This window comes from Aplidium turbinatum, chromosome 3 (assembly GCF_918807975.1).
Source record: "Aplidium turbinatum chromosome 3, kaAplTurb1.1, whole genome shotgun sequence".
NCBI classification, from domain to species: domain Eukaryota; kingdom Metazoa; phylum Chordata; class Ascidiacea; order Aplousobranchia; family Polyclinidae; genus Aplidium; species Aplidium turbinatum.
The window spans coordinates 349,539-369,587 of NC_137474.1; the positions used below are offsets into that span (position 1 = coordinate 349,539).

The following is a 20,049-nucleotide window of genomic DNA, read 5'->3' on the forward strand; positions in this document are numbered from 1 at the left end:
AAAAGTTCGCGTCTTCGTGAAAGTGCAAACCAGAGGCAGCATACGCGGTAAATTATGCCAGGACAAAGCAGAGAGCAACTCGCGATGGATGACGTTCGCTACAAAAGCAACAAATGTTCGACAACCACGAAAGTGATCGCGGTGGTGGCGGTGCTGATGACAATAGCCACCATTGTCTTGGCGGTGCTGTACGGACTAGAAGCCAGTTCATCAACTAAAGGTAGGAAATTTTCTAATGTGTTTAAATTTTTCGGAGGAAGATAGCTGAAATAATTTCTGCGCCGTTATTGAGAAAGTTTTGTCAAACAAAGTTCAATCGCAGTAATGAACACAACAACAAAACAAAGAAACAATTGTCAATGATACATTGAAAGGAATAAAACAAAAAGTATGATGCCACTAGAAATGGTTACTAAAGAGTTTGGGTCAGGGCTAGAAGTGTTACGGCATCAATGTTTTCGTCGTATCCGGGCTTACGATCAGTAGTTAAAGGCTTAGATTACGTGGAAGCTAAGCCAAAGAAGCGTAGCCGCCATAGAAGCATAGCCGCCAAAGAATCATAGCAGCCAAAGAATCATATCCGCCAAAGAATCATAGCCCTATACACAGGCGCGGCTCCATGGGGGGGGGCCCAAGGGGCCCGGGCCCCCCCCGAAATTTTCTGAGAAAATGTTGAATGGTTTGATACGCTTCTAAACAGCTGATATTAGTCCCACAGCGGACTTACAGCCCCCCCTTTGGCACGCGTGTGACGTCACTTGAGAATGATGCTTTCAGTCCCCATGTCTCTAAAACAAAGTTTGCCTAATTTTAAGCGTAACTGCATTAAAAGAGCGAGTTTTGCCAATACCAATCTTTCAAACTTCTCAGCAAGGAATTAGCAACAAGAAAACATAGAGACTTAGCTTTATTACCGAAGAAAACATGATCTTATCCTTTTGCTATGCCACCGGACAGCACCATTTTACAGGAATATTTATACCCATATTTTTGTTGAAAATGCTCTCAGAATGCACCAAATTCAAAGTAAATTTTTAAAATTTTCTGGGGGAGGACCCCCAGACCCCTCGCCGCTAGGTGTCGCCTTTGGCGAACACGCCGTCGGGCTTCGCCCGCCGGCCGTCAAAACCACCCAAAATCCTAGCTACGCCACTGATTGTTCATATCTGTTTTATCTTTTTCTTACTTTTTACTTCATTTTCAAATTTTCTGGCCCCCCCCAAAAGAAACTCCTAGATCCGCGCCTGCCTATACATACACGAGTTTGTGGTGCAAACAAAGTTTTCCCAATTTCTTTATTTTTGCAAATATTTTATATTTCAAAAAACGCAGCAATTTAGGCTGCAATTGTCACAATTTGCCAAAATTTGCAATTTTTTTTGTAACGAGGCAGCAAGTTCTCCTCTGCAAATGTTCTACGGCTTTGCAAGGAGGTCAACCTACGTGTCGGCCTTCAGGTGTGTCTTTAAGTGTTTTGAAGAAGATACAGCCGCATGCTCTTGAGCGGTGTCGAACCGGCGCCCTTCCGGACAGCGATATCTTTCTCATTGGCGCGATTGTTACAAACCACTATTCAGGCCCGTAACTAGGGGGGGCGCAGGGGGGGCGAAGCCCCCCCTGCAAAAACGTTGGCACCCCCTGGAAAAAATTATGTTAAATTAGCTCTGTTCGCTGACTTTTCAGTTTTACACTCAATTTTCTTGTGTTTAATTGTAAACATTGTGTGTTTAAGGGTGTGGTAGAATCAGTGGCGTAGCCAAGGGGGGGGGGGGGTTGGGGGTTGCAACCCCCCTTTGGCACACGTGTGACGTCACGATTTTGAGATTGATGCTTAGTCTAAAAAAAAATTGCCTAATTTTATACAAAACTGTATTAAAAGAGCGAGTTTTACCAATACCAAACATCTCAGCCAGGAATTAGCAACAAGAAAACATAGAGACTTAGCTTTATTTCCGAAAAATGCCGAAGAAAACATGATCTTATCCATTTGCTATGCCACCGGACAGCACCATTTTACAGGAATATTCATACACACATTTTTGTTGAAAATGCTCTCAGAATACACCAAATTCAAAGTAATTTTTAAAAAAATTTTGGGGAGGCCCCCCGCCGCTGGGTCGTCAACCCCCCCCCTTTCAAAATTTCTGGCTACGCTACTGGGTAGAATGTTGTCTCTAAAACAAAGTTTGCCTAATTTTAAACGAAACTGCATTAAAAGAGCGAGTTTTGCCAATACCAAACATTCAAATATCTCAGCCAGGAATTAGCAACAAGAAAACATAGAGACTTAGCTTTATTACCGAAAAATGCCCTAGAAAACATGATCTTATCATTTTGCTATGCCACCGGACAGTACCATTTTACAGGAATATTTATACCCACATGTTTGTTGAAAATGCTCTCAGAATGCACCAAATTCAAAGTAATTTTTCAAAAATTTCTGAGGGAGGTCCCCCCAGACCCCCCGCTGCTGGGTGTCGCCTTTGGCGAAGACGCTGTCGGGCTTTACCCGCCCCCCGTCAACCCCCCCTTTTTTTTCTAAATTCCTGGCTACGCCACTGACTGTTTCTATGATAAACTAGTCTAATGTAAACGTTGTATTAGGCCTACGATTAATGTTCTTGCGTGAATATACCCACATTGTGTACAAACGTCGTTTTCGTACATGATTCAGAAGGTAAAAGTTGGGCCTCCTCTAGAATACTTTTTGCCCCCCCTGCTGCTCCAAGCTAGTTACGGGCCTGCCATTATTGAGCGATCACGCGGTCAAAACTTTTAAGCAGTGGTTCTCATTCCCAACCTTTTTGTTGTCACGGATCCTTTTAGACAAATTATTAATTCTGCAGACCCCTACCTAAATTTTGCCTGAAACTCAATTAACATACTATTGACTATTGTAATAATTGTGCTACTCAACTACTGTACTGTGTCATATTGCATTGCCTCTATGACTTATGCAGCAAATATCAGGTTAAACAGTTGCTCAAATAAGAAAATGAATTAATTGTTCAAGAAATGTCAACAGTATTTGAATATTAAGGTGACCCAAATGCCATGCCGAAACTGTTTTCAACGTAAGCAAATTTAATGAGAGAAATGAAAGTAAAAAGATCGCTTTTCGTCATTTTTCCAAAATTCATCAAGGTAATCACGGCCCCCCAAATGCTTTTTCACGGACCCCCAAGGGGTCCGCAGACTTCAGGTTGGGAACCACTTCTTTAAAGCGAGAAAAAGAAGCAGAGTTTTGTGACTGCGCAAACCGGAGATCTGAAGCAGTTTAATTGCAGTTAGAAAAGAGATGAAATTCTTTTCTCAATTTTATCAAATTTCTAGGATCCTTGATACACTCGGTCGTTCTCAGCAGATAGAATTTTTGCTTTACGTTTCTAGATAACAAAATCCGTTCTTTTTACATTGATTCAACGTTTGTAGACGTTGAATCAATATAAAAAGAGCGGATTTCGTCATTTAGGTTCATTGGCTATCATGTGGCTACTTTATCATTACTCAATGAGGGACATTATAACCCTGAGGTTTCAGAGGCCAGAACAATGCGCGCAGGAGGATACCGGCGTCGCCTGAAAATTTAAACCTAACGACGTAGGTTCGATCACTGCCCACGCTCAAAACACAAACGAATGATAAAGGCGTTGCTTAATAATAATGCTTGTTTTTATATAGCGCTGTATCCATTGTAACTGAGTACATTATTATCCGAACCCATCGCATTGCTGACTGCCAAGCAAACATAAGATTCAGTAACGCTTTTATGAAAAATATGAAAAACAAAACTATTGGTTTGTATTTCCTCATTGTTGTTGAAGCACCAATGAAATTAATGTTCCCATATACTTACCTGCTTCTTAGCTCCTGACACAACAACGGTCAAGTCAGACACAACAACGGGCAACACTCCAACCGAGAGCGAGATATGTCAGGAGCCAGCCTGCGTCCAAGCAGGTAAGCTTAAGATGTCATTGTAATCCATCGATTCCGATCATTTTTGAGCTTGGGTAGTATCTCTCCGCAACGATTTGTCCTTTCCCCCTCCCTGGAACAGCTCCAGACAGGTTGCGGTTGAAGTTATTTTTGAAACTCTAATTTGAAAGTCTTTTGTTGTTTTCTATTGTCTCAGGTGCCTGGTCGGGTGCACTTGGTGTTTGGATTGTCTGCACTGCCGAGTCATCCATTGTAGCGTTGCTTCGATGCTCCAGCGAGTTAGCGTCAATGGCTGATTGAACTATGTAACAATCGCATCTTTATGAAAGCCGCACTCTTCTACTGTTACCTGAGAACTCAACTAAGTTTGCTTTGATGGTTTCATAGAATCCCTGATTTATTGGTTGATAAAATATTTTCAAATATATTCACTCGTATTGCAGCATCTCGAATACTGAGCGCCATGAACAGAGACGCAGATCCGTGTGAGGACTTCTTCGAATACGCCTGCGGAACCTGGAATCGAGACCATATCATTCCAGATGACAAATCATCGGTTTCCACCTTCAATGGACTCCGTGATGACGTTTCAAAAGTTCTCAAACGTAAGTTCTTCGACACCGATTGTTCGGTCACTGCTGGCAGAATAGTCGTCAGGAGATGCACAATCAGCAACAACAAAGAATTCTTATAACCACAGCACGGCAGTAATTTGCTTAAAGTGATTTTGTCTGAAACAATGCAATGCACCTCCTGGTAGTGACGCACCTTGTGGTAACGATATCTTTTGATTGCTATCTTTCATATTTAGAGCTTCGGTAGAGAGTTTGTCTTGTTGAGTAGTAGTCCAGTTTTAATCCGGTGATGTCCCCGTTACCGAGGGTGGCCGGATTCACCTCCAAGTGCCGCAATCGTCTTCACAGCCTGCCTCCACATCGATCTGTCTAGCGCGTCCTCTCTTGTCAAGCCCACCTTGCTGCTTTCTTCCTCAACTTGCTTTTTCCATGTTTTCTTTGGTCTTCCTTGTTTTCTACGACCCTCCACTCGCAACTCCAGCGCTCTTCTCAAAACATCATCTTCATCCCTTCTCAAAACATGCCCATACCACCTCACTCTATTCGCTTTTGCCAACTTATCAACACTCTCATTCAACCCAAGCAAGCTCATAAGTTCTTCGGTATTCCTTTTGTCCATCAGCTTTACACCACACATTGCTCTCATCATCGCTCTCTCAGTTCTTCTTAAAATCGCCAATTCGTTTTCCCGTAAGCACCATGTCTCACTTCCGTACAGCATTGCAGATATCACACAACTAGTATAAATTCTTCCTCTCATTTTCAACGGAAATCTTCTACCACATAACAACTCTCGACACTCTCCGAATTTCACCCAACCAAACCTTCCTCTTGCAGTCACTGCCGCTTCACAACCACCACTGGCATTCAATCTATCTCCTAGATAACAAAAGGCATTTACTGATTCAACTTCATCATTCAACTTTTCAACAGGACCAATCATTCCTTCCTCAATCTTCTTGCATCTTTCACATTCAAAACCCTCTCCAGATCTGCATGTCACTCTCTTCATCTTTGCACATCTTCCATGCACCCATTTCTTGCAGTTCGTGCATGTAACAGAATTTGCCATCACTCTTCTTCCGCAGACGCCACATGGGTCAATTTTGCTCATTGTGATTTCCCCTTCCGTTCCGCTTATTACGACCTTTGTCTTTTTGATGTTCACACGCATACCTTTACATTCAAACGACTCCTTCCACTTCTCAAATTTCCCTCTCAGATCTTCCATTGTATCACTCAACAAAACCAAACATTGAACCATAGGCATACGAAGCCGAGTAACGTGATCAAGTTTAACATCTTCAAGTTTATTACATTTACATAAACACAAAACTACGCAAAAAAAATTAAGTATCAAACGTTTTCGACATCACAAGATGTTCTCTTCAGGAATAATATACATACAACTTAACTACATCTGAATAAAATACAATGGTTAACTAAATCTATAAACAGGAAAAGACTAAAAACTGCACAGTACTTCTGACTCTAGCTCAAACTCAACGATAGGCTCCACGAGAATCAAAGATAACTGCATCAAAAGGTGTTCAACAGATCACATGATACTGTATGGTAGAAAGGCAAGGTGCGAAAAAGCTAATTTTAAAATACAGAGAGCAAGAAAGACGAGCCGCAAGCATACAATTGTCTGTTCAAAAGTGGATTGTGACGTTTTATGTACAAGGCTTCCAAGATCTTAGTTTGATACTCAGACCTGCCTCTGGACATGATCTCAAATTGCATGATGGAGTTTTGACATTCTGTACATGAGAAAATGTGATCTCTAATTGCGCTTTTCTGTATAGAATTCAAATTCAGGTGTTCCCCAGCTCTAGTCGATAAATGTCTTGTTGACATACCGATGTATGTCAGGCTTGCATCACGCAAACAACTGAATTTATAAACGACATTAGAACATAGAGCAAAGGGCGTAGGCGACTTCAGCTGGAAATATCTGCCTTTCATATTTAATTGATTAAATTTTGTTTTGAATGCATCTTCACCATGAGATGGTTTCCACTCGTCGAAGGTTGGAAGCAATGAAAGCAACGAAGTCTCACGAAATAGCGGCGTGATAATTCAAACAATGGAAAAATAACTTCACCTATTTTTTTATTTTTTATTTTTGTAAACAACTGCAATTAAAGTAAAACTTTAATGCACGTGTGGTATGAGCAGGTGGACATATAAATTGCACAATTGTGTGGCACCAACTGACATACCTCTATGCATTAGGGTGGTCTAATTGGTTTTCATATACCAACTTTTGAATTGTTAAGAGGGCGCTCTCTAAAATAGTTCCACTTGATGTAAACACACGTTCTATAAAAACAATTATGTTTTAAACAACAATTAAAGTATGCTCAATGACCTTCACGTTTTTCAGCATAGCAATCTAATTTCAGTCTCACTTTTAATGCCACAAACGTGTTAACACGTTAATGGTCATGTAAAATGTCACGCCAATTGATTTCTCAAAGAGCTTTATTTTACAATAATTATCCTATTACTAAGGCATATAATTTATTGACCTTAACAGCTCAAAATATTTGATCTAAAATTTCAAATTAATGACTAAGCAAATTCATGTTGTTGCAATAACAGGAAAACCTTCAGGGTTAATGGCAGAATCTAAATGAACAAGAAAACAGTTTGAGATCTACTTGGTTGAGTAAGTGAAGAATGAATACACTGGCTCAAAATTGCCATCTGTGCATGGAGCTCTTGTCATGTACTTTCACCGGTTAAAGATCATGAAGAAACAAAGCGGGAAGCAGCCAAGCACACAATAAAAGAAATTTTGCATACTGGAGCCGAGCAAGGATTACAGTAAATGAAAAGGTCTTCACTGCAGAATATCCAAGTTTGTTCGATGTTTCTCATGACAATGCTCTTCAAATGATTGACAGTCAAGAGGACATAGAATTTTTGATTTTTCCACGGAAACCTGGTAGGAGAAGGCATCCACTTCATACCATGGCGTGTGTGTTGGCTGCAACAAGCCAGAATCCAACAGACATTTGCTCTTAACGGCTCTTCTCTTCGACGATATCGCAGAAAGCATCGTGAAGATAGGTCAAGGAACTTGAAAGCAGAGTTTCAAAGTTATGGGAAACCACTATTCATTGGGATGGAGAGCTGAAAAAGTTGTTATTGTTTCTTCTGGTGGCTTGGATTGATGTTAGCAGTAGCTGAACTTTTATTTGGAACAGGACAAGCCAGGTGTAATGCCATTAACACTAGGACTATTGGAATACACAACAGGCAGCAGACAAAATCAGAAGAACAAAGACAGTTTATCTTCCAAGTAGTGACTGGGCACCAAACGAAACTGCCTCACGTAACTAATACTGCACTTATTGAAAATCAGAAGGTCAAAGCATTGTGGCCTAAACACGTGGAAAAATATTCTTTATGGCATTCCAGAACAGTTGATAACCGCTGTTCTATTATATCAATTGCACTCAGCATAGCCGTAGAAGATGATGGTGCAGGGGGGGAGTCCCGCTAGGCAAAAAAGTGTCGCTAATTTGGGAAAAAATAAATGCCCAGTTATTTGGGCAAATTATAGCGTTTTTAAAAGTATTTTAAAAACGTATTTAAAAAATATATTTGCAAAGACAAAATTTGGCCAAATTTTGTTCGCACCCCGAAAATGTTTTATTCTCCTACGACTATGGCACTCAGCCACGTGAAATTTCTTTTGCATTGAGCATACCGTAATTTTTGTTTATAACAAAAAATGTTTTTCCCTGTTAATAGGTGTACTAGAGAGAGATTCAACTGGGAACAGAGATTCAATCGTGAAAGCGAAGGACTTCTACGCATCTTGCATGGATACGAGTGAGTAGTGTCCGTGAAACACAAATTCTATTGCAAAGTGAAAGAGTCAAAATTACTTGTGTTTGTACCTACGAGTTTAGAAGCATATTCAAGTTTGAAAGTAACTTCCTATAAATTCCAACCACGAAGAATGCGATGCTGAGGTGAACTTGTGCTGTAACTTGGTCAGGTTTGCAAACTAGACTGACCGCGCGAACAAACAATTGTCTTTGTTCCATCACCAGGCACAATTGATAGTCTCGGTGTCTCCCCGGTGGCCTCGCTGATTATAGACATGGGGGGATGGCCTGTCATCGGGGACGCGTTCGACTCAACCACGTTCGTCCTCGAAGATAGTTTGGCGACATTTCGATCCAATTTCTCCACATACGGGATTGTGTCGTCATGGGTTAGCGCAGACGACAAAAATTCAACCACGAATATTCTGCAGGTAATTACAAGATGACGTCATCAAAAATAGCCAGCCAGCAAAGAATTATGACCTAGTTCGGGGCTTCCCAAACTTTTTTGCTCGTAACCCCTTTTACTTTCCAAAAGTTTTTTGAGACCCTTTACAGTTAAAATGATAAACAGCAAAATATACATTTCTGGTATTTATTGAAAGGTTTAAAATTTGAAGAAAAATTAAAACCAAGCTGCCTGAAAGATCAACAAGTTGTTCCTTAGAGTTGGGAGAGAGGTGCTCGGTACTTTGTTTTTGCATTGCAGATGGGTTTCGGATCCCATATAATTTGGTATAATCCAATTCTGAAAGAAAATACTTTTAAAACTGTTTCAACAGACTTGATAAATGGTCGATAACCAGGGCTTTAACAACATTTGATTCCACATTATTGTTAGCCAATAACTCTTCAGTAAATGAGAACATTTCAAACAAATCATTTTCAACCATTTTTCAGATGTTTAATGTTTTTTATAAACGATCAGTTTTAGATTTGAATGTAAAACATGGATGTTTTATCCTTGAAAGGACAAGTTAAGTTGGTTCAATTTTTCAAGCAAATCTGGCAAATAGCACAATTTCAAAAACCAGATGTTATTACGGAAATGGTTGACCAAGTCTAAATTTTTTCTGTCAGGAAAATCACAAATTTTATTTTTTAAGAGCCTTTTAAAGCTTTGGCTTTTGAAAGCCATCTCACTTCACAATACAGTGAAAGGGTTTTAAACTTCAATTCTGTTTCACCACACAAATTTGCAAAAATACGAGGAGGCTATTGAGTACGTGACTCTTAACTTTCACAGCACCTGGGACAAAGTGTTAATATACAGAATGTTTTGTTTAAAATTGGCATTCTTTCTGCGTACCCTTAAGTTTGAAACGCGACCTCTTGCGGGGTTGCGATCCCCAGTTTGGGAAGTTCAACGTCTGCAAACGTTTAAAGTTCAACATTGCTTCAACGTCTGCAAACGTTAAATCAATATAAGAATGACCATATGGAATGACAGATTTTATTATCTAGGTAGGTTTAGTTTTGTTAACTCTATGAACTAAAATCTCGGTTGCCAATAGTGATGCTGCGACCTCCAAACGCGTAATTGATGACGTCATTCCGGAAGTAAAGAAAAAACTCAAATCGGTTGAATAGATCCCTGAATTCAGGGACGTATCCTTCAACCAACCATATCACAAGAATCACGGTAAAGGTCAAAGGTCGTCGTCACACCTTTGTTTGTTACGTAACAAAGTTTAAAGACCTTTGAATTGTTACGAAACTCGGTTATTATCACCAGTAAAACGCAAAACAGAAACAGTTTGGCCAAATTAAAGTGAAGTGATTAAAGTAAATCAGAATATTTACGAAATAAATAATTAGATAAATTACTACGCGAATCAAAACTTGCGATCACTAACACAGCTTCAGTTCCGTTGAAGCAGGTTAGTGATTTATCAAAACCACAAAGCTTTCCATGACAGCGCGATGATTTACGCAGCGACCAACAGTGCCTCGTCTTAAGGTCACAATGGTCACTGATAAATGCGCATCCTGGCAATTATTTAAACCTTTCATGCAACGAGCGCAAATATTTGATCGTTCTTCAGATTGTTTGTCGCGCGCTGTGGTGGCAGAACCAACATTTTATAACAAGTTAGCTTTGCAATATTGTGATGCAATAAAGGCATTAGGTCATAAAAAGTCGCCTGAACTCAAGTGGGAGAAATAAACAAACAAGCCCATACCGACCACCTCTGAAATCACTATCTTCGCTCTGATCACAGAAAGAACATTGGTAACATGCATCTCATACTGATCCCATGAGACAAAATGTGGAGAGGAAATTTTCATCTGGAATGTGGTATTTTCGAAGCATGGCATAAAATAAAATTCTGCTTTCGTATTGCAAAACTTCGTGGCTTCTATAGTTTAAGGTTTGAGACACCTCGTTCAATGTTTTGTGATGAAATCTTTTGCCAATCCGTGGAACCCCACCTCCGGATAGCAAAATCTTGTGCAGCGCAGGTTATTACTTGATTAAACCTGCAAGCAATTATTTATTAGTCCGAGGGCTTGCCACGACACGCAAATATTTGCCTCAGAAGCGGAGCAGTTGATTTATGGAACCACTTGAAAAAATGCTTAAATATTAAACAACGAATATGCTGCGATTTCATACGATTCGTATTTTTGTCACTTCTTTACATTTGTCAAGTGATTCATTAAACAATTTTGATTATTACGCCACAAGTAGTGAATCCAAAACAACATTACAAACTTATATATAAAAGCAATCAAGTGCAGCCTGACATTGCACAAGGACGCGAACCTACCTGGATTAAACATCTTAATCCAATTTGAGAATACAACACCACTGATTATAATCACGTTAATTCTTGTATCAGAAAATTTGTAGATTATTAAAAAATTACAATGCATTGAGCTCGTCGCCAGTTGTAATTGTTGAAGTTAGTCATCCGCCACGAGGCTCAATGAAACATTACGACGTCACACAGTGATCGCTTGTCCAGTGACAATGCCCCATTCCTCACCCACTTGTGTCGTCACAGTTGGATCAACCCAGCCTGGGAATGCCCAACCGCGAGTATTACTTAGATGAAGCAACGCGAAATAAAACACTTCCGGGGTACAAGAAGTTCATGACGGATTTCATCACAATGGTGGCGGGGAGCGCGGCTGACGCGACCAAGATAGATCAAGCCGTCGATGACGTGAGTGTTTATTGAAGCATCGTTAGTGCCTGTTTCTTTTCTGCAATTAATTACTTAGTTTGTTTGCATGTGACATAACAAATGTATTTTTATATTGTGACGCATGAACATAATTGTACTCGAACTTGTCACTCGCGGTCGTCAACGTTGAAATGGCAACCGATGATCAACAAAAACTTTTTGTAACAGATCATCGCTTTCGAAACCGAACTTGCCACCTCAATGGCGCCAGACAGCGCCCGACGAGACAGCGTTGCATTATACAACAAGATGTCGCTGTCAGAGCTTACCACACAAACAGCTGATACAATCAACTGGCTGAACTACACCAACAATCTTCTTAAAGTCAGAACCTCCTCACTCGTGGTCACCGACCAAGAGGATGTTGTCGTCTACGCTCCGGAGTATTTGAAGAATGTTTCTGGCATCATCAACGATCGATGGGAGTAAGTTGGCGCGAATGCACAATCAACTCATTGTTATTCGCTGTATGTCATCACAAAGACGATTCTAAGTAAAATTAGCCACATACTTGATTCTAAGCCTTGGGAAAGATTCTTATCACACTAAGCCTTTACCACTAACGAGAGGAGGGTGACTGGCCAGTTACTTTCTCTAGGCCACCTCTCCTTCAACAACTAATTTTAGTGAATTTTCAGGAATTTTCAGAAACTTTCAAAACAATCTTAATTTGATGTTGAAACAGGAAAATAATGGCCTTCATACTGTTTAGAATAAAAGTACTAACTAAAATACTTGAAAACATACAAACACATGGTTTAGTTTAACAACTCCAAAAATGAATCATCACCTATCTGTTTTTTTACAAAGAAAAACAATACTGTGAGTCAGTTACAAAGTCATTGTTCTAGTTGCTGCCGGTTAGCATCTCCTCCTGCTCGGCTTCTTCAGATGATGTACTGAACTGGCGTCGTCATCGACTTCAGAGTCAACTTCAATTTGAGTTGACTTGTCTTCACAGGGCTCAAACGATGCCAAGTTTGACTTGATTGATACCAGTTTTTCACCCTTTTACTTGGGAACCTATTGTGGACCTTGGTGTGAGTGTTCCCAAATATGATCAGTAGGCTATTTTTTAAATATAGAAAAAGTATGCATAATTATTAATTATGCATAAGCCTCATTCTTAATCAACACCAAATTAGTGTATATTAAAGAAAATAAGAAATGCTTTAAGATAGGTTTTTGATATTTTTTTCTAATTGATGAAATTTTTAACAAATGTTTTAAACATAATAAACGCCATATGAAAATTCCCAATATTCCCGGGTCCTCCAAAATTCCCGGAAACTTTCCAGGAAAGTTTCCAAAATCCCCAAAAACTTTCCACCCCTTTACAACCCTACTTGAGATGTTGATGTTTCAATCATAATCACGTCTTCACTACGTTTATATTTTCCATCACAGACTCGTACAAAATTACTTAGTGTGGCGAGTCCTTAAAGATAGAACCAGTTTCATGAGCGCCGAACTGAGAGCGACCAGGAACCCATACACGCAGGTCAGTAATTTGCGACTGCATTGTCTCCTCGATGACGTCATTGCAATGTAGATCAGGTTTTGTTTCCCGCCAAATTAGGGCGGAATTCAGATTTGCGTCTCAAAATAAGTCAGTGTTATGCGTAAGTCAGACTTATATAGGCCAGGCTTATACGAGAAGCTTATTTGCGATGCAGAAACTCGAATTACGCGCGACTTATATAAGACCGTATTAAGCCTCTTTGTTTTCGCGCGAAAGAGAAATTGCTATAGCAACTCCTTGATTGAGGTAATGAAGCGTGAAACTGAAGGCTGTAAAGCTGAGCTACATTCCTGCTGAAGCACCAAATAAGGCAATGTTGTGCTTTAAACTCACAACTAGAAAAAAGCACTTTTTGATGATGTTGAAATACGTTGTAATTGCATCAGTAAGTCGTTCGTTATCTAACATAGATGCCAAGTAATCCATGACGCAACAGATCTAGCACAAAAAGTTCATTCACAAGCAAGGAATACTCATTTAACAATGAAACAACGTAAAACAATGTTATGCCAATATGCACATGGCTTTCGTTTACAATAATTCATAAATTTGAAAGAATCAGGTCACTCAAGTTATTTTTGATGCCTAAATAGGAAAGTTTTGACTTTGCTTGCACAATAATGGCCAGGATTGACACATGATGCGCGGATTTTTGACAACAGCATCATTCGAGATAAATTTGAGAATGGAGAAAATGATGGAATCCCATTGGGTGACAATGGGTATGCACCGAGAAATACGCGCTACAATTCTGCAAACAGATTTTTGACTAACCCCGGCCAAGTCGCCATCGCTTCTCTGGAATGGCCAGTTGCAAAAAATCGAAGGCTTAAAATACAATTATATGCAATAATATACTGTGACCTAAGTATCAAACCAAAACCTGTGTCAATAACGCCATATTTCAGATGGACTAACTAACCCTAACTTTTTCAGCTGATCTGTGCCGAGACAGCAAGATTCGTCATTTTTACATTAATTCAACGCCTGCAGACGTTGAATCAATGTAAATATAAAGGGTTTTGCTCTCTGGGTGGTCCTTTCAGTAAAGCTGTTCGCGTTAAAAACTTTAGTTAAATCATTCCTCACTTGATTATTTTGGAAAGGCTTTTTTATCATTTTTTTATTTATTTTCGACCACTGGAAAGTCTTTGATGAGGCCAATAAGCAGTTGGCGTTCAGAATCGTTGTAATTAAATCCTCTTGGTATTTTTATTGAAATAAGAAATGACAATGCAATTTAGATTAAAGGGTTACGGGAATTTGTATAAACTATGTTTATCTAAAAGCGCAGTAAACATGAGTAAACTCGCTCATCAAGTTGCTCACTGAATTTAAAGCAGTAGTTCATATCTTAGCGATAGTTAACTGACGCGAAGAAGTGTTTGCGTATAGCTGAGCTATATTCATGCTAAATCAACAAATAATGCAATGTTGTGCTATTTAAACCTACAACTAGAAAAAAGTCGTTTTTTGTGAAGTTGAAATAAAAACGTTGTAGTTGCATCAGTAAGTCGTTCGTTAACGTAGATGCCAAGTAATCCATGACGCAACAGATCTGGCACAAAAATTTCCTTCACAAGCAAGTAATACTCATTAAGCACTGAAACAACGTTAAGACAACGTTATGCCAATACGCACATGGTTTTCGCTTGCAATAATTCATCAATTTGAAAGAATCAAATAACTCAGGTTATTTTTGATGCCTTGAAAGTTAAAAATAGTACAATTCTAGGAATACTGTCGCCAGTTTATAACTAAAAGGGCGCATGGCCTCCCTTTAGTCTGAAAACTGTCAAATGTAAGATAGTTAATAGACTTGTTTTTTTCTGGCATTGCAGACAAAGAAAAAAGTATGACCAATCACAATTGTATGTTTGCAAAAGTGATGTTACAAGCAGTATTACTAAACTGCGTGTCAGCGTCTGGATATTCAACAACACAAAATAGGCATTTCAAAATTTACACCACCAGCAATAACACTAGTAACCTACTATTGTCAGCGTCTGAAAGAAGTCTAGTTATTCAACAATCAAGCCAACTGTCAGACCGAAACTCTGCCTGCAACCAAGCTAAGATAACAGGCACACCTGCTTCACATTATAAACTATCAAAAAAGTCTCGTGGCCTTTGCACCAGAAGGTCCATTTTTTAAAAAAATGCTGTAACAAACCTACTACTTTTAATACCTCCAGTATTAGCCAAACACTTTTTCCTTCAACAGAGGCTTAAACCACCTCCGCAGGTGGCTTATATCTTTCGGCTTTTAAGCCGAGTATAAGCCTTGCGAAAACGTAAGTTTGCTTTCTGAATCGCAAAATCGACGCTTAACGCAGACTTTTGTCCAGACAGACTTAAGCCGCCTTAAGTCTGGTTTCTGAATTCCGCCCTTAGATTCAACAAAATGTCGCTTGTGTTTAAAAATGTGGACGACATTTTGCAAGTGCCTCCTATAGGTCACAGAGCAGGTACCCTGGCAATTCAATTCTAGAGATTCAAACTTGTCAGGCTTGTTGGGTTTGACTTGACAAATAAACAAACTCACCATGTGGATAAGCCAAGCTCTAAACCGCCGCCCTTGTTTGTCTATGTTTTCACTCACCTTTGTGACGTATGACGCTCACGTTTGATGTAACGTTTTTCTGCTTGGTTAATTTTTGTTTTTTTGTTTAAATAACGCAACAGAGCCAAACATTTACTAAACATTGAAATCCTCAAGTTCTTAATTTCGTTCGTTATCACCAGTTGCGTGACAAACTCAAGTGTTTAACCGTATCTGTTACTGCTTCCTTTTGGCGGCAAGAGTTACTGGCCGAGACCATCAGGTCTACGTTTCTCTTATTGCTAATTACTCCGTCGGCTTATATCAAATAACAACGGGAAAAAGTATGCCATTGGTCGAAAGCCTTATCTATGACTTCAATCAATTTATTTCGCAAAATATATTCGTGATTGTGTAGCCTATTTTAGGTAGAAAAGGTGATAAAAACTCGGTTTTTGACCTATTTTCGCCATTTCTTGGTCAAATTTCTCAGTTTACATTTTATTTTGAAAGTCTTCTTGCATTGAACACAGAATTTCATCAATTTTGTTTTTCCGTTTCCGTGCAAACAGTATTCCATGCACTTTTTGCAATACAAAGCAATTTGCGCAAATAACAAATTACCTTCCTAATTAATGTCTGCCAGCAAAGAATGACTCATATTGCGTCAGAGACCGACTCCCTACCCAGACAGCAAAATCGACGTTGAATCAATGTAAAAATGACGGATTTTGCTGCCTGGGTAAGGAATGGAATTTTAGCGCCGTCGCGTTGAGTGACAAACACAAAATGCAACCGCACGCTAATAGTAAACTGTCAATCAAGCTATTGAATATATCAGCAAATTTCTTGCATTTCATAACTGGCTGTGACAAAAGGTTTATTGTGAACTTCACAATTATCCGATACCAACATAATCGGGATTAAAAGTTGGGGCAAGAAAAAAAGGTAAAAGTCAAGAAATCTCAGGTTTCTAGCGTCACTGCTTCTATGTGAAATTGCTGAATTAGGAGAGGGCGAGACCAGAGGGTCTACGCCAGTAACAGGTACGGTTAAAGTCATTTGTAACAAACACATCAAGCGATATGAATCGACTAAGCCGATGTGTAAAGTACCCGAACCATCACATGCACAGTGAACAAGAAATGAGCATTGTGATGAAAACATTTGAAAAAAACTACAATTTTGACCACACATCTGGCAGAAACTGCATCGATATGTTTTTACAGTGGCGACTTTGCGCGCTTCGCTGCAATATTGAAAACGACCGTGTGCTTCCGAAGGGCGTCTAACCGAGGATCTTCGGAACATCGATCATACGCTCTCGTCACTCTGCATCACAATTGACGTTTATAAAACTCTTTCAAAGTAAATTTACAAACCATCGTTTTAAACGACGTGTAATAACGTTATATTTACCACGCAGGCAACTTCTGGAGTGACCTCGGAGCAGCAGAGATGGATGACATGCTCAGACACTGCGAACGATTACTTCCCGATGCCGGTGGGTTCTCTCTTTGTGCAGGAGATCTTCCCGGAGGAAAACAAAGCCGCGGTTAGTCATAGATATTATCATTCCAACAAATATCATTTCAACAAACATCATTATTCCAACAAATATCATTCCGACAGCGCTGTCGTCGTCTCCTGGGATTTCCTTTTCCGTCAACTGCCTGAGAATAAACCATTTCAAGTTGCATTCTTTCGTGCTAGGTCTTTCTAGCATTTAAGTTCTGTCATCAAATCCCGTTTTGCAGCCACTTCGGTTTGTAATTGCAACGTTCATCGTTATATCCGCAGACAGTGCAAATGGTCGAAGATATCCGATTGGTCTTCAAGGAATTTCTCCCAGACAACGATTGGATGGACCAAGAGACGAAAAACGCGGCATCCCAAAAAGCAGATGACATTACACCAATTATTGCGTATCCGGACTACATTGTTGATCTAAGCGATCCCAAAATGGACGAGGATTACGCGAAAGTAGTAATTGCAAAGCCGGAATACTTCTACAATATTCAGTATCTGAACGCATTGGGTGCCACTGAAACTTTTGATCAGTTGGGCAAAACTGTGGATTTCACTGAGTGAGTCGCTCGCGCCGATATGCTTTTGTTGCTTGTTCTGTTGCAACAACATAGAGCAGACAGAAGTACCTTCAAAAATATTTATCGTTACACAGCAAAAAGCTTTGTGTGATGTCATAATTGACAATGCAATACCGCACTCAAATATGTTACGTCGTACATAGTCATAGAAAGTGTAACATTTGATGATATATATTGTAAATCTGCATTGTAGCCTATGTACACCAAGTAATGGCATGACGCCATGTAGCAAATGTGGTTGACCAATATTCCCCCTCTCTTCCAGATGGATCACCGGCCCTGCTATTGTCAACGCCTTCTACTCACCAACCCGGAACCAGATTGTATTCCCAGCTGGAATCTTGCAGCCTCCTTTCTATGATGCAGGCCAGCCAACGTCGATGAACTACGGAGGGATCGGGATGGTGATAGGACACGAGGTGGGGGAAATCGCAGGAGCTTCACAAACCCAAAACAAAAACCGAACCCGTTTCGAACAATGGTTTACAGAAATGAAATCTGCGACTTGACAAACTAAGAACTGTCTGTTTTCGCCCAGGGTCGTTATTTTTCTAGCATTTAATGTTATTTGCCTCTAAAGAAAACCTGCCTTGCAAACAGTAATCTAGCGAACTGGCACGAACAGTGACGCTTCTACGACGTGACAACACTGACAGTAAGTTTGATTCTTGTGTTTAGATAACGCACGGATTTGACGACAGTGGGGCGCAGTATGACGGTCAGGGCAACCTGAATGACTGGTGGACCAATTCTTCAAAACAAAACTTTGAAGCCAAGGCCAAATGTATGGAGGATCAGTACTCGGCTCTTTCATGGGACACCGCTGGAGGCAATCACGTACGTCTATTGTTTCAAAACAATACTTCCTTGTAAACGTAACAATGATTGTCTGACAGAGCGGTGAAATTGCGATTTGCATCCACAGGTTGATGGCAAGCTTACACTCGGTGAAAACATCGCGGACAATGGCGGGATACGCGAAGCATTCGGGGTAAGTTGTGACTGTGTATCACATGCACAAAATCGTGTTTGGTTTCAGTGATGTCATCAATCACTTCATGCCGCGTGCTGACTTTCAGTAATGTTGTCGTCATCAGGCATACAAAAAGTGGCAGGCGGCGAACCCTGAAGGTGACAAGCGACTTCCCGGACTCGACAGCTTTACGCAAGAGCAGCTGTTCTTCCTTGGCTACGCGCAGGTGATCCACAACACTGTGACACAACAATCTATCTTTAACTTGAATTGAAACAACTTTTGTCGCGTTTATTAAGTGATAATTTGTTTCAACATTTTTATTATAACAGCTGGTAGTTTCTGGTACCTGGTAATTTCTGGCAATTACCAACCTCGCAGACCGTGTCATGTGAAAAATTATAAAATTGATGACAATTGTTCTTAACAAAGTAGTGATGACGTCAAGATAATGACGTAATCACATATAAATGAAAACTACACAGTTGTTAAATGAGCTTAACACTTACAAACCAACGTTAATTATCGTCGTTTCAATTAAAACTGTCTTCACACGTAATTTCACACGTTGAAAAGTGGTACAGTGAGGTAACAAGTGACTATTGTTCCCAGGTGTGGTGTGGAACCTACACTCCGGAGTACGCGGTACAACTCCTCAAGACCGACCCGCACAGTCCCGGGATATTCAGGTGAGAAACAGTTTACGATGAAGTTAGTATTAAGAATGTTGCCATGCCGACACGCAGCTGGGTCAACTTTTTGTTTTTTTCACGATCACATCGTGATGGCAACATCGTGCGAATTGTTAAGAACAACTGAGAACAAACCGATTAGTAACACGTCACTCTTTGAACGTCATCAAAGGTTATGACGTGTTAAATGAAACGTCAATAATGACGTGTTTTTGTCTTTGCAGGGTTCTTGTGCCGAGTTCCAACTTTCCTGAGTTCGGTGATGCTTACAAATGTTCCCAAGGTTCCGATACAATGTATCCTCAAGAAGAAGACACGTGCAGAGTTTGGTAGATTTCCAAACTGGGAATATTGTTGTATCTTGTTTTTCTATCAATTTTGTTCACAAATTCATTTATTCTGCGGCCGTGATGTGAAGAGACAGCGTGATCATCGTTTCGCGTAAATCAAATGATCAATTCTTTTGTTTTTACAAAGAACAAGACTTCCTTCAATGGACAACTGAGCTTTCAGATTTGAATGGAAACGCCTTGACAATTGGGACAAACAAATCGTGCTTTGCTTTTTTTTGCAATTATCGCCTCGATAACTTTAATCGTTTTGTGTTTTACAAACTATACGCATATAGCTCGCATTGATCAATGAATATAAAAGTTCTTATA

At 39.9% G+C, this 20,049-nt stretch overlaps 1 protein-coding gene across 1 annotated transcript; it reads left to right on the top strand.

Moving 5' to 3' along the window:
• Positions 1 to 16: 16 nt before the first annotated feature.
• On the top strand, positions 17 to 20,049 carry LOC145767617 (membrane metallo-endopeptidase-like 1). Its single transcript, XM_082579471.1, has 16 exons — positions 17 to 220; positions 3,868 to 3,960; positions 4,383 to 4,544; positions 8,280 to 8,360; positions 8,585 to 8,790; positions 11,368 to 11,529; positions 11,719 to 11,975; positions 12,958 to 13,051; positions 17,041 to 17,169; positions 17,415 to 17,701; positions 17,988 to 18,141; positions 18,401 to 18,559; positions 18,648 to 18,713; positions 18,820 to 18,921; positions 19,308 to 19,384; positions 19,612 to 20,049. Exons 1-16 carry the CDS (start codon positions 55 to 57, stop codon positions 19,718 to 19,720), a joined length of 2,304 nt encoding a protein of 767 aa, XP_082435597.1. The 5' UTR covers positions 17 to 54; the 3' UTR covers positions 19,721 to 20,049.